Genomic DNA, 14,115 nt, shown 5'->3' with positions numbered 1-14,115 from the left:
GTGCTTTTTCTTCCAATGCCACTTTGCAATTCTGGATAGTTGCTGAAGATTTTTAGTGACGTTATTGTGCCAGGGTTGTCTATTGATTTGTTGCACTCTGCTATGTATGACAGGGACGACCGAGTCGATGGCTGTTGCAAGAGTGTCATTGTAGAAACTAGTGGCAGTGTCTGTGTCGTGGAGTGAAGCTATGAAGGGCAGTGGCTGAATAGAGTCAAAGTGTGTGCGAGGGTCTAGATGTGCGAGGTTTCTGCGGGGGTGCACATGCTGCTGGACATGGGTGCCAGGTGAGGAGGACGGTGAGGAGAATGTGAGTAGATGGTGGTCAGATATTGCAATACAATACAAATCACATGACACAGTATTTGCAAAAATCCACAAGACATTATTCAAATTACATAACAGTAATGCAATTGGTGTCTTCAACGGTAGGAATGTGACAATCCAGTTCACACCCCTTACTAATGCACCATAGTTATTTACCTTCTCTGTGCAGTACAAAAGCATAAAAAGTTATATCAGTTTGGCTTGCTACATACAATAACAATGTAACGAAGAATCTATGAAATTTCACCATACTTTAACAATGGATCTAAGCAGCAAAAAGTAAAATAAATGTGTCTATAATGCTTGTACAAACCTGATGCTTAAAGAAAATTACTATCTAGGTAGATTGTTGTTTCTTTTTTATCATTTACTCCATATTACGCTTTCTACATCCAGGTCATCAAATATCAATAGAGAGAACTAGTCAAATTGGTACTTTCCCGGGACTGTAAAAGGCACATGATCAAAGGGCAAGCATTAAAAGCTGCTGGAGATTTCCTTTTCAAACTTCTCTCTCTTTGCCAGACCAAGGACATTACACATTAAGACAGCTTGTTCATATTTAGACAAAGAAATTGTATTTTTAGAGCAAGATAGCATTTTATATATATATAACGATACATATATGTAGCGACGCTCTTAACCTTCTAAATGAAAAATTGATTTTGTTAAAGCTCAGATGCTGTTTGATTTCATGACATTGTCCTTATTCTTTCTTTTTGCTTAACTGACTGTGATCTTCTGCATTTGTACATCACTCATCTGTGAAATGATACATCTTAAATTGTTTTTATGTTGACAGATGCATATTTTCTCTTGAACACAAAGCCAGTAATTGTATTTTAATATTTATTCTGCAGATCCTGGTGTGGGCCACAATGGATCTATATAGACAAGTGGCACTGGCATTACTTCCCATGCCTTCAAAATCTCACTATGTATTCAGTTTAAGGGACTTCTCACGTGTAATTCAGGTAATAAAAAATCAGGCAAATTAAATATGTTGTATTTATTCATGTATCTCACTAATCACTCTTACCTGGTGTAAATGTTAAGAAATAAATATGTTCGGTTACTAGTTAAAATGAAAAAAAATGAAAAAAGAACCAGTCCTCTATTTTTCTGTATAGATAATGGGAAAGTAATAAGGGACAAATAGAGCACATGATTAAACTAAACAGTTTCCTTTTGGTCTGTTACTATAGAGAAACATACTATACATCAGAATGGAACCAAAAACAATAAACATAAATTGATATATATATATATATATATATATATATATATAGATATATATATATATATATATATATATATATATATATATATATATATATATATATATATACAGTATATGTGTGTAAAAAAATTCACCACCTAATCAGCCAGGTTCAGTCATACCTAGACTGTGATCTTTCTCAAGCTGGTAACCTGAGCTCTAATCTCAAGGATTTATGGATCAACAATTGGACGAGTGGCAAGAACTGGCCCAGTTTGATGTGAGCGCCCTATCATATATCGCCCCAGCGTAATGTTAGAGAGGGTGTCCAGCATGGCAAGTGGATTTTTCACACCCAAGCAGAAAAAACCTAATATTTGTCAAAATTAATCAAGCATGGATAAGTGCAGACTATCACTGCGCAACAAATTTTGGGGAAGTTTTTGTCTCCTGAGAAAATTGTATTGTATCTTATAGATTTTGATATGCTGAATACGAATATGTGCTTCAAAAGTCTATATCATGTAAGGTTTTTAAGAAACAACAGTTTATAGTCTACATTATGATGTCCGAGACACTACATACATGTGCATCGATGTCAGTAGCAAAAGAAATTGTTCAAACGTGTTTTGCAGACGACTTTCGTTTATAATCCATGTCAGATGCTTCTCAAATAAGATTCCAGCAATAGTCAGCCAGCATTGACGTACTCCACTTTCCCTGGTACCTTTTCTCCATCAGTGCAATGTCTTGGTGAAATCATTCACCGTGTTCATCGCTAACGGCACCAAGATTGGCTGGAAAAAAAGTCCAAGTGAGAATGTAGAAAATGCATTTTTACTGACATCTTGCATTTCATCAAATTATATGCTGTGAGTATGTTGTCCACGAGTTGTTCAAAGTTCGGTGCCCTGCTGTTGCCAAGGAAGTTGAAGGTCACATCTTTAAAGGCTCTCCATGCCACTTGTTCAGCACCTTGCAAAATACCATCAAAACTACTGTAATTCATTATATCTCTGAAATGTGGGCCAATAAAAATACCTTCTTTAATCTTTGCATGACTTATTTTTGGAAATGTTTGAAGCAAGTAAGAAAAGGCTTATGATTCTTTGTTCATTGCTTTGACCGGGATCCAAGGGGTATTGTTTCTTCTTGCGGAGAGTGACATGATAAGCATGTTGAGGTGAGGAGACTTAAAGCCACAATGCTCCTCTGGGAAATATGCAAATTGTCTCTTCAGAGAGGAAGAGGACTATAACTCTAGTGCCACCTATTGGAAGTAGCAATCCTAACAGTTAATGTCGACCCTTTCGCGAGCCTTGTGTCACATACCCCAAAACACAGTGTCTGCAAATTGAGATTCTGGTTTGGCTATTATCCTAAGTCGTGTGACAAGGATCGACATTGACTGGCAGGATTGCTACTTCCAATAGGTGGCACTAGAGTTCTAGTCCTCTTCGTCTCTGAAGAGACAATTTGCACATTGCTTCATTTCTTTGACAAAATTCTTCATAAGCCCAAGCTTAATATGCAAAGGAGGGAGAAATATCTTTCCTGGATCAACAAGAGGATTAGGTTTAATATTCTTCTGTCCTGCAACCAGGTTTTCACAGAGTGGTCAGTCCTTTCTGAAATAGTGCATTTCTCATGCATGAATGTCCCACTCACAAATAAAACAACAATACTTGGCATATCTAAGCTGCAGTCCAAGAAGAAGTGCAACAACTTTTAGATCACCACATATGTTCCAGATATAATTTCTATAATTAATGTGGGTCAACAGTAACTCCATATTGTCATATGTTTCTTTCATGTGTATGGCATGTCCAATAGGTATAGAAAGATAGATATTTCCACTGTGTAGTAAAACAGCCTTCAGACTTAAAACTGATGAGTCAATGAACAGTCGCCACTCCTTTGGGTCATGCTCACATCCAAGAGCACCAAACAACCCCAAGACGTCGTTACAAAAGGTTAAACTGTCGAAATGGTTGAAAAATTGAGTAAGGTCTTCTTGACGACTGCGAAAAACAGGAACTCTTGTTTCTGGCAATAAGAGATTCCATTCTTGTAGCCTTGATCCCAATAATTCTGCCTGCCTCTTTGACAATTTCAAATCTCTGACCAAGTCACTCAGATCAGCTTGACTGAACAGATGTGGATTAGATGTAGATGGCTGAAAGTCTGGGTCTGCAGCAGTTTCATTTTCCTCTGACATTGTAAGTTCATCTTCATTGTCCTCCATTGTCCATACTTTGGGCAGCTTTGGAATCCTCTTTGATCCCCTGCTGTCATGTCAGTGTTGTCTTTTGATTCCTCCCCTGCCCAGGAGATGTGGTATGCTCCGTACACGGTCAGCCAAATGATTCACTGCGCCTGCACGCAATTCGCATAATAAGTGCTTGCATATGTGTAGATCAGCGATTTGTGTTATTTCAGTGGAAAATTCAGAATATACTGTTTCAGAAAAAGTTAATATATGAGTTTTTAGAATTATAACGGAATATTATAATGTTTCGTATCATTTCTCAAAAACCTGACCTGATAGGAGAAATCTGAAGTCATTTCTGAAATCAGAATAAAAAAGGAACACTCAAAATTGTCCGAAGGACAAAACCTTGGTAACACAGTGCTATCAGACACCTTCAGCTGATGCCAATGATTAAATCAGCTGTACCATCTGTCTGCCTTGCTGTCCATTGACTGTCATCTGCACATCTCTGCTGCTCACAGGACCAATGGACCACACACTGGTAGTACACTGTAATGCTGCTGCTTTGTTTGCTTTGCTCTCCAAAACTTCCAAGCATTTTGTAATCTGCCTGACATTATTTTTACACCGTGCTGCTCCTACAGTTGCCATTGCATGGCCACGCCAGCAACACACCTCTTTGCTGCCCCCTGTTTTTCATAGTGTTTGACCCTAAACTTCAAAGCAACATCTTTCCTTTTTATCTTAACTCTCTACACTGCTGCTCCTGCTACAGCCACTGCACAACCACACCAGCCATATACCCCCTTGCTGCCTACTGTGTTTCGTAGTGATAGACTTTATTTTTGCTGCCAGGGCCCTTGCTGTCTCATAGGCTACTTTCACACTAGCATCGTACTCGGCCCGTCGCAGTTCGTCGGGCCGACGTACCGAAGCTAGCAGTGAATGCGCGGCACAACGGGGGCCAGCTGTGGATGTCATTTTGCTGCGCTGTAGAGAGCTGGCAAAATAATAATTAAAAAAAATAATTCTCATCATACCGCTCACCTGTCCCACCAATGTTGAAGCCCCCTGTCTGGTCTTCCACATCAAGCCATAAAACCTGACCTGGAATAAAGTGTCTGAAGTGAATGAGTGCAAAAGAGGAAGGAGAAAAGAAGACAACTGCATGGATGGTGGAACAGGTGAGACATGATGTGACTATTATTACTCTTTTTTATATCCTAAAGTTTTAATGCTCATAATGCTATGGGGTCCGGAGAGATACCAGAGCATAATATAGAACATTAAATTGGCAGTATCTTTGCTGGAAGTTGAATTTCCCTGCAAATTAAAGTTGGTGAATTACAATCTTGGCAGATTCATCCATCTCTAACTAGTACAGAACTATTTTCTCAAAATATTCCTTTTCCTAGTAAAAATAATTACAGACTATGACTTTTTAAGTAATGTCATGTTGTTACTGTAACAGACCTCAATAATTTGTTAATTAAAATCAGAAAATGTCACTTTTCTGTTTAGGGAATCATACTATTAAAACCCAGTCAAGTACACCAGAGTGCCAATGGAGCCCAGAAATTAATGAGACTTTGGATACATGAGGTCTACAGAGTCTTCTGTGACAGACTTGTCAGCAGTCAGGACCGTCAGAAGTTTTTTCACATAGTAAAGGTAAGAAATGTAAATGTGTTTTATTTTCAAAAGATCTTGACATGCTAAAGAATCGCAATAGAAAATAAACTGACGCGCCCGCCAGGGCAATAGGGTACATGGAATCGGATCGGACAGTTCTATGGGGGAGGTCACTGGGCCGTGATCCATTTCCATGGCCCTGGTCGTGTCATAAAATGGAGGATAATTATGTGGTGTTGGTTGTGACACCACCCGTGGTTTTTGGCAATGGGTGGCCGACGCTGCGATTTAGGTCCATTGGGGCTGATGGATGGTGACACAGCAAAGATGATTCGGCTCCCCACGGGTAGAGTGGGGCCCCAGAACAAATATATTTGATTGTTCAGATGGTGGTAAATGATGGGGTGCATAGAGTAAGTGAAGGACACAGAGATGTGCAGTTTTCTTTACCTTTTACTTGAAAGTAGATGCAATTTGGGGTACCAATTACAGATGATGGATTGATTCCGGCTTGCCTGGTGGCTTTCAGGGGATCCACCCTGCCAGGAGGGGTTGGGGACTTACCTTCTGCGCTCTCTTTTAGGGTCCCTGCTGCTTGTGGCTAAGCTGCATGATAATTTCTAACCTGTATGGCAGACAGCGTGAGCCTATTTCACGGGCACTGTCATTTTCACTGTCAGCCCCGGGCTCTTGGTCTGCTACCGTGCATTCAGGTGTTCGGTGTCACCAGGGAACTTGGAGTCCCTGGCCCTCCAGATTCGGCTGTCAGGGTGTACAGTACCCGCCCAGCCAAGGACTCTGGTGTCCATTTTTATCAGCGCTCCGCTCTGGGGTCAGCTATACAAAGTTTTTATTCTCCTGAGCTCTTGTCTCTGCTCCTTTCCCTTCCCTCTCCACATACCAACTGCCAACTCTCCTCTCTCACTGTCCTGTCATGAGCTCCAGCTGGCTCCTGTTTCCATGGCAACTCCCCTGTTTACCTCTCAGCTGACTTCTTTCTGACTCATTAACCCCACCTGTTGGCCAGAATTTATAAGGAAGCTCCCCTTTCTGAACTGGTGCAGGAATTGACATGTACACTGTGTTACCTGGCATGGGGACCTTCCTTCTTGCCTCCAGGCATGACATCACCCCTTACAGGGAGGCAATGTCACTGTGGCAACCGGACTCCTCTCTCAGTTTAATTCAGTACTCTCGGACTGAGGTTACCTAACAAGAACTGTTAACAAAAGCAATAAATGAAAATCTACAAGGTCTTAAAAATGTAAAAATTATCAAAACCTAAAAAACCAAAAAAAACACAGTTACTGCCACGATTAGTCCTTACTCTGCCGTCCAGGAATTGTCTTTGTCCTTGTACCTGGGGTTTGGGTGGTGGAAACCACCTTAGCCCATGTTGTGTGTCGTCCCTAGGTATGGCTACAGGCCATTTTATAGATGAGCCTGGTTTTTCGGCCACGCTGGCAGCCTATTGTAACAACCCTGGTGGCATCACTGCATGGCCTCCCATCCCCACCTGCTTTTAACACAAACTCACTCACTTCTCCGGTCCATGCTCTGAGTTCTCTCTGCTGCCAGCTCCATGCTGTGTGCCTCATGTCTGCTGCTTGCTCTGTGCATGCTCTGTCTGTGTGCATAGGGGGGCGGCGCCGGCAACTCCTGTTTCTTATTGGGACTGTGTGCACCTTGCTAAGTGCCCCCGGCCAATTGCCATGAGGCTTCCTGTATTCAAGACATCCCCACCCATTGGTGGGAGCCTGTGCAACTTATTCCCTCAGTCAGTTCTTAGCTGCTGAGGTGCCAGGCCCTGCCTCTTTGACTCTTTTGTCCGCCACCCAGTGGGGCGTTGTACCCTGGTCTGTGTCCTTTGTTTGCCACCCAGTGGGGCGTTGTACCCTGGCCTGTGTCCTTGTGTAGCCACCCAGTGGGGCTTCATACACTGACCTGTGTCCTGTGTCCACCACCCAGTGGGGCGTCGTACCCTGGCTTGTGTCCGTGTCTCTGTGCCTTGTCCTGTTACTGACTCTATCTTAGCCTAGTCCTGTTCCTATGTCCATTTATATCCCTGCCTTTGTTTCCTTTCCCTGCTCTGCTTACTCTGTGTCTTGCTTTGCTCTTCCGCTCTCAGCTCTGCACTCTGTGTTTTGCTTTGCTTTGCTTTCGGCTCAGCACTCTGTGTCTTGCTTTGCTCTGCTTTTGGCTCTGTACTCTGCGACCTTGCTTTGCTCCTTGCTCTGCATTCTGTGACCTTTCTCTGCACTCTGTGGTTTTGCTCTCGGCTCTGCACTCTGTCTTTCTCTGCACTCTGACTTTGCTCTGCTCTCAGCTCTGCACTAGGTGTCTTGCATTTTGCCACTCTTAGCTTTGCACTCTGTGATCCTCTGCTCTGTGCTCTGCTGCCCCGCTCCTTGTGGTTCTTCCCTGCTCCACTCCTTGCGGTTTTACTTGGCTCCACACCTTGCGGTTCTACCTGGCTCTGCTCCATTCGGTTCTACCTAGCTCTGCTCCCTGCGGTTCTACCTTGCTCCGCTTCTACGTCTCTGCCTCTTTTGCTTCTGTACTTGACTCTGCCTCCTGCTCTTGGCTCCACCTCTTGCGTTTCTGTACTTGGCTCCGCCTCCTGCTCTTGGCCCCGCCTGCTGTGTTTCTGTTCTTGACTCTGCCTCCTTCTCTTGGCTCCACCTCCTGCATTTCCGTTCTTGGTTCTGTCCCCTGCTCTTGGCTCCGCCTCCTGAGTTTCTGTTCTTGGCTCTAGCTCCTGTGCTTCCGCTTTCTCCAATGACCTGACTTTTTCTCTAGTGTCTACTGCTGTGCAGTGAGTGAACTGGTCACTACACTATAAGTGGACCTGTGTAGTATTGGTATTCTTGACTGCCTTCTCCTGACTCTTAGACTCACCATGAGACTGACAGTTTCACTGCTAGCAGAGTGGCAGATTTCTGCTTTCCAGTGCAGATGTGGCATCTGTTGCTGGAGCTGTTTCATTAAGAGTCTCTGCTTCATCCGGTGTAGTAGGCTGATGAAAGGTTAGGACTGGTACTACGATAACCTGATTCACTTGTGTCCATGACTGAGGAAATTCTCCAAGGATAGTATGGATCTTCTCTTCCACCTCTACAGCATGCCGAGGGGTGTCTTGGACTTCCTCTTTGTCTTTCATTTAATCAGGGCACACTTTTAGATGATCTCTTGGGACTGCCTTGAGGTTTCTCCTCCATCCTTGCTGATGAGGCATTCCTTGGTGTTATAAAAGTCTGAAGGTACAAAGGTGTATGGCTCAGCCTCCCACTGGTCATCAAGTTTGTGAACTCATCTCTTTCTTTTGAGTACTTGTTCTCCTGGTGTCAAAGGCACTGCAGGGGCGTGTTGATTGTAATTCCTTTCCTGCCTCCGTCTTGCCTAGGAGAAACTTTTCTCCACACATTCTTGCACTTTGTGGTATTGTTGCTGCCACTCTATATCCCAGTCTGCATCTGGTGGTGTCATCTCAGGTGTTAAGACTCCCATGTCCAAATCAATGGCTAACTTGCCTTGTCCTCATTAGATAGGCCGGAGTGCAATTGGTGGAGTTTACCGGTATATGATTATATAGATCTACCAGATCAGCCAACTTCTCTAGCCACTGATTTCGTTCTTCCAGTGGTAAGGTCTTCAAGAGGTCAATTACCACCTGGTTCATCTTCTCACACATGCCATTTGTCTGTGGATGGTACGGCATCATCGTGATTTTTTTTGCAACCGTACATGTTACAGAACTCCTGTAACACTTGTACCTCAAAGGCTGGACCTGGTCAGTGAGCACATGTTCAGGGTAACTGTGCGGTCGACAAGTGTTAGTGAAATGCCTTGACTGCTGTCTTCACTGTTTGGTCTTTAACAGGCACGACTACCAAGAAACTTGAGTAATGGTCAATGAAGGTCAGAGTGTAGGTGTAGCCAGTCCTTCTCAGAGTCAACTTCACGTGATCCAGAGCTTCCAGTTCAAGTGACTGCTTTGTGATAATTGGCTGTAATGGGGCTCGCTGGCTGTTACAGTCTCTCCTGCGCAGGTTGCATGGGCCTCATTCTCAGCACCACTTCTCAATGGCTCTCCTCATGCCAACCCAGTAGAATCTTTCACGAAGTAGGACCTCCAACTTCTTCCACCCAAAGTGTCCTGCTCCATCGTGGTACGCCTCCAAGACCATTGGCACATCCCGCTTTGGGACTACCACCTGCCAGATCAGTTCGAGTGTGCGAGTTGATGTTCCTCCGACACAGCTTACCCTCATAGATGAACAGCTTGCCTCTCTCCTTCCATAACTACTGTGCTTCCTGTGGGGCATCTGGACCAGAGTGTGAATCAGTTTGTGTCAGCAACTCCATTACTAGGAGAATGGCTGGGTCACTATCTTGCATCTCTGACCACTCATGATGGGGTAATGGGTTCAAAATTGGCTCTCGTACGATATAGCGCTTATTCCTCACCCCTTGGGTACACTGGGACGCAACTGGACAGTGGAAGGCTGGTAACTCAATTTCTTCGAGTTCTTCTGGATCTTCCTCCTGCCTGGTGAATTGAGCATCCTGGATAGCTCATCAGCATTAGCTTTCTTATGTCCCGCTTGGTACTTGAAGGTAAATGCATAGTTGGACAGCCAGGCCATCCATCGCTGCTCTAGTGCACCTAGCTTTGCCATTTCAAGGTGGGTTAACAGATTATTGTCCGTGTAGATGGCAAACTTTGCTGAAGCCAGGTGGTGTTTGAAGTGCTCAGTTACTGCCCAGACTATGGTGAGGAACTCTAACTTAAAGGAACTATAGTTGTTGAGGTTCCTTTCGGTGGGACGAAGCTTCCTGCCGGCATAGGCAATCACTCTATCTCTGCCTTTCTGCACCTGGGACAGCAGTGCTCCCAATCCCACATTGCTGGCATCTGTGTAGAGTACAAATGGTTGATCATAGTCAGGATAGGCCAAGACTTCATCTCCTGTGAGAGCCAGCCTCAACCGAGTGAAGGATTCTTCTAGTCCATTGTTCCACTCAAATGGAGGACTCTTGTTCTTAGTCTTCTTAGATTGGTCCACTAGCAAGTCTTGCAGTGATGCGGCTATCTTGGTGAAATCTTTAATGAATCTTTGGTAGTAGCCTTCCAACCCGAGGAACTGTCGTACTTCATGAATAGTTCTGGTTTTTGGCCAGTCCCTGATAACGGTGACTTTGTCTGGGTCCGGTGCCACACCTTCGGCGCTTACCATGTGACCTAGGTACTAAACCTTGGGCTTCAGCCGGTGGCATTTGGATGGTTTCACCTTCAGGCCAAAGTTTCAATTCTCCAACTGTCCTGCAGAGCCATTGTCCTCCAACTGGTCAGACGGGACAAATGGTTCTGTTGCTTGTATTGCATTGTTACTGACAGTAAACAAGTTAGCAAAGGTGACATATCTGGGAAAATGGACCTCTTTCTCCCCACAATTCAGGATGCGTACTGGTACTCTGCCCTTGCGGACATCAACTACCCCTCTGGCTGTCAGGATAGTGGGCCTACTATCAGAGTACATAGGTTCTAAAAGGGCTTGGTAATCTTGACCCCTGAGGCCTATTGCTGCCCAACACTAAATTAACATTTCACTTCTGGGAGGTACTGCAATGGGGAAAGGATCACTTACTCTGAAACTGCTGACTTCTCTACCAGACAGCTCTACCTGTTGTCTGTGCATCAGGGCTCTGATCTCCTTTGCAGGACCCGATGCTGACTGGAGCTGGCAGCCTCGGCTACCTGTTGTAACAAAACAATAATTTCAAAGACAATTTTCAATTACATTAGTGCCTAAAGTGATCATAATATGGCATTCTCGTTTGTCAATATCAACTATAATCAAACCTTGAGACTGCAATTCTACTCAGCCAATCTTGATGGTCACCTCTTTATATCCCATCTCAAGCAAGGGCTGACCATTGCTGGCAAGGATGGCAAGGTCTTTCTCTGGGCTGTGAGTAATGTCTGAATCATCCCTGTACCACTTAAAGAGGACATATGACAATGTTGTCACATGGGAGCCAGTGTCCAGTAAGGCTTTCATCGGGAAGCCCTGTATGGACTCAGTGAGGTAAATTATTATTTAAGCTTTCCCTGGCACCGCAGTTGCGGCACTGAGCGCTAGTGGTCTAGAGGGACTCTAACCCTGTGTACTTGGGGTAGAGTCCTGTGACATAAAAAACTAGCGCTCTCTCTGCGGTATTGCAGCTCTGTGACGCAACAGGGTTCACTTCCTACATACCGGTTGAAGCTAACCCGTGTGTGTTCACATTATACCACCATATAATGTCCACTATTACAGAGCAGCAGGTGTCATTTCTGCATGGTGGACCACGGGCTGCGAGCGCACCTTATACCATCCTTATAATTATTTGGTGCGTTCCGCCAGCCTTAACATTATAATAGCACCAGGGTCTGGCTAGTAATGGTGGACAATCAACGACTACAGAAGTACATCCAGCAGCTGTAGGGTAGGTTGGCAGCTCTTGAGTGCACAACCTCAGCGGTCGATATTACCGCAGTTGCTGTTCAGGCTGCTAGCATAGCTGCAGCCAGTTTGTCCACTGCCACCCCTGCTCCAACATTATCCCGTCTCCCATTGCCAGATAAGTTTGCTGGTGACAGTAAGCTGTGTCGCGAGCCAGTGTGCTATACATCTTGAGCTCCTGGCTGTACGTTTTCCCACGGAGCAGGCTAAGGTGGGATTTATTATATCCCTTTTGTCAGGCAGGGCGTTGGAGTGGGCAACGCCACGGTGGGACTGCTCCGCGGTTCTTGAAGACTCTGAAACAGGTCTTTTGGGGACCTCGTGCCACCCATGATACGGTGCTCCAATTGCTGGTATTGACACAGGGTTCGTCCATGGTCAGTCATTTTGCCGTCCACTTCCGGCGTCTGAGCTGGAGTGGCCGGATAAAGTCCTTATCCCAATATTTTGGAAGGGACTGGCTGACCATGTGAAAGTCGCCTTGGCTACTAAGGAGATTCCTGCCACACTGAAGGAGCTAACAGCAATACCCGCATAGACCTTCGTTTTAACGAACGAAGATTGGAACAAGTCCAGTGTAGGCAGAGGTTCCTGCTAGCTCCCACCTTTGCCAGACCTCTTGAATCTCCAGTTCAGGCATCCGAGCCACATGAGGCCATGGAGGTGTCTAGAGCGGACCTAAGTCCCAGGTCGCTCGAATACCCATGGTCTGTAATTTCTGCCATCAGTCAGGACATTGTTATGGTTCTCAATGGCAAGAGAACATAGCCCAGCAAACATAAGTACTAGCTCTTGGAAGGATGGAAACTAAACTGACCATGAACTAAACCTGCCGCACAACTAACAGTAGCCGGGTAGCGTTGCCTACGTTTTTTATCCCTAGACGCCCAGCGCCGGCCGGAGGACTAACTAATCCTGGCAGAGGAAAATATAGTCCTGGCTCACCTCTAGAGAAATATCCCCGATAGGCAGACAGAGGCCCCCACATATATTGGCGGTGATTATAGATGAAATGACAAACGTAGTATGAAAATAGGTTTAGCAAAATTGAGGTCCGCTTACTAGATAGCAGGAAGACAGAAAGGGCACTTTCATGGTCAGCGGAAAACACTATCAAAATACCATCCTGAAATTACTTTAAGACTCTAGTATTAACTCATAACATCAGAGTGGCAATTTCAGATCACAAGAGCTTTCCAGACACAGAAACGAAACTACAGCTGTGAACTGGAACAAAATGCAAAAACAAACGAGGACTAAAGTCCAACTTAGCTGGGAGTTGTCTAGCAGCAGGAACATGCACAGAAAGGCTTCTGATTACAATGTTGACCGGCATGGAAGTGACAGAGGAGCAAGGTTAAATAGCGACTCCCACATCCTGATGGAAACAGGTGAACAGAGGGGATGATGCACACCAGTTCAATTCCACCAGTGGCCACCGGGGGAGCCCAAGATCCAATATCACAACAGTACCCCCCCCTCAAGGAGGGGGCACCGAACCCTCACCAGAACCACCAGGGCGATCAGGATGAGCCCTATGAAAGGCACGGACCAGATCGGAGGCATGAACATCAGAGGCAGTCACCCAAGAATTATCCTCCTGACCGTATCCCTTCCATTTGACCAGATACTGGAGTTTCCGTCTGGAAACACGGGAGTCCAAGATTTTTTCCACAACGTACTCCAACTCGCCCTCAACCAACACCGGAGCAGGAGGCTCAACGGAAGGCACAACTGGTACCTCATACCTGCGCAACAATGACCGATGAAAAACATTATGAATAGAAAAAGATGCAGGGAGGTCCAAACGGAAGGACACAGGGTTAAGAATCTCCAATATCTTGTACGGGCCGATGAACCGAGGCTTAAACTTAGGAGAAGAAACCCTCATAGGGACAAAACGAGAAGACAACCACACCAAGTCCCCAACACAAAGCCGAGGACCAACCCGACGCCGGCGGTTGGCAAAAAGCTGAGTCTTCTCCTGGGACAACTTCAAATTGTCCACTACCTGCCCCCAAATCTGATGCAACCTCTCCACCACAGCATCCACTCCAGGACAATCCGAAGATTCCACCTGACCAGAAGAAAATCGAGGATGAAACCCCGAATTACAGAAAAAAGGAGACACCAAGGTGGCAGAGCTGGCCCGATTATTGAGGGCAAACTCCGCTAAAGGCAAAAAAGCAACCCAATCATCCTGATCTGCAGACACAAAA

At 45.1% G+C, this 14,115-nt stretch overlaps 1 protein-coding gene across 1 annotated transcript in view; it reads left to right on the top strand.

Annotated features, from left to right (window-relative positions):
- The window catches only part of LOC143775062 (dynein axonemal heavy chain 3-like), a 2,972,411-nt gene that overhangs the window by 2,164,001 nt on the left and 794,295 nt on the right, over nt 1-14,115 (top strand). The window contains exons 48-49 of the mRNA XM_077262897.1: nt 1,188-1,301; nt 5,280-5,429. Of these exons, the coding sequence (XP_077119012.1) occupies nt 1,188-1,301; nt 5,280-5,429 (264 nt within the window). The remainder of the gene's footprint in view (nt 1-1,187; nt 1,302-5,279; nt 5,430-14,115) is intronic.

This window comes from Ranitomeya variabilis, chromosome 5 (genome assembly GCF_051348905.1).
Source record: "Ranitomeya variabilis isolate aRanVar5 chromosome 5, aRanVar5.hap1, whole genome shotgun sequence".
In the NCBI taxonomy this organism is placed as follows: Eukaryota; Metazoa; Chordata; class Amphibia; order Anura; family Dendrobatidae; genus Ranitomeya; species Ranitomeya variabilis.
Note: the sequence above shows the minus strand (reverse complement) of the source record. Positions and strands in the feature narration are given on the sequence as shown.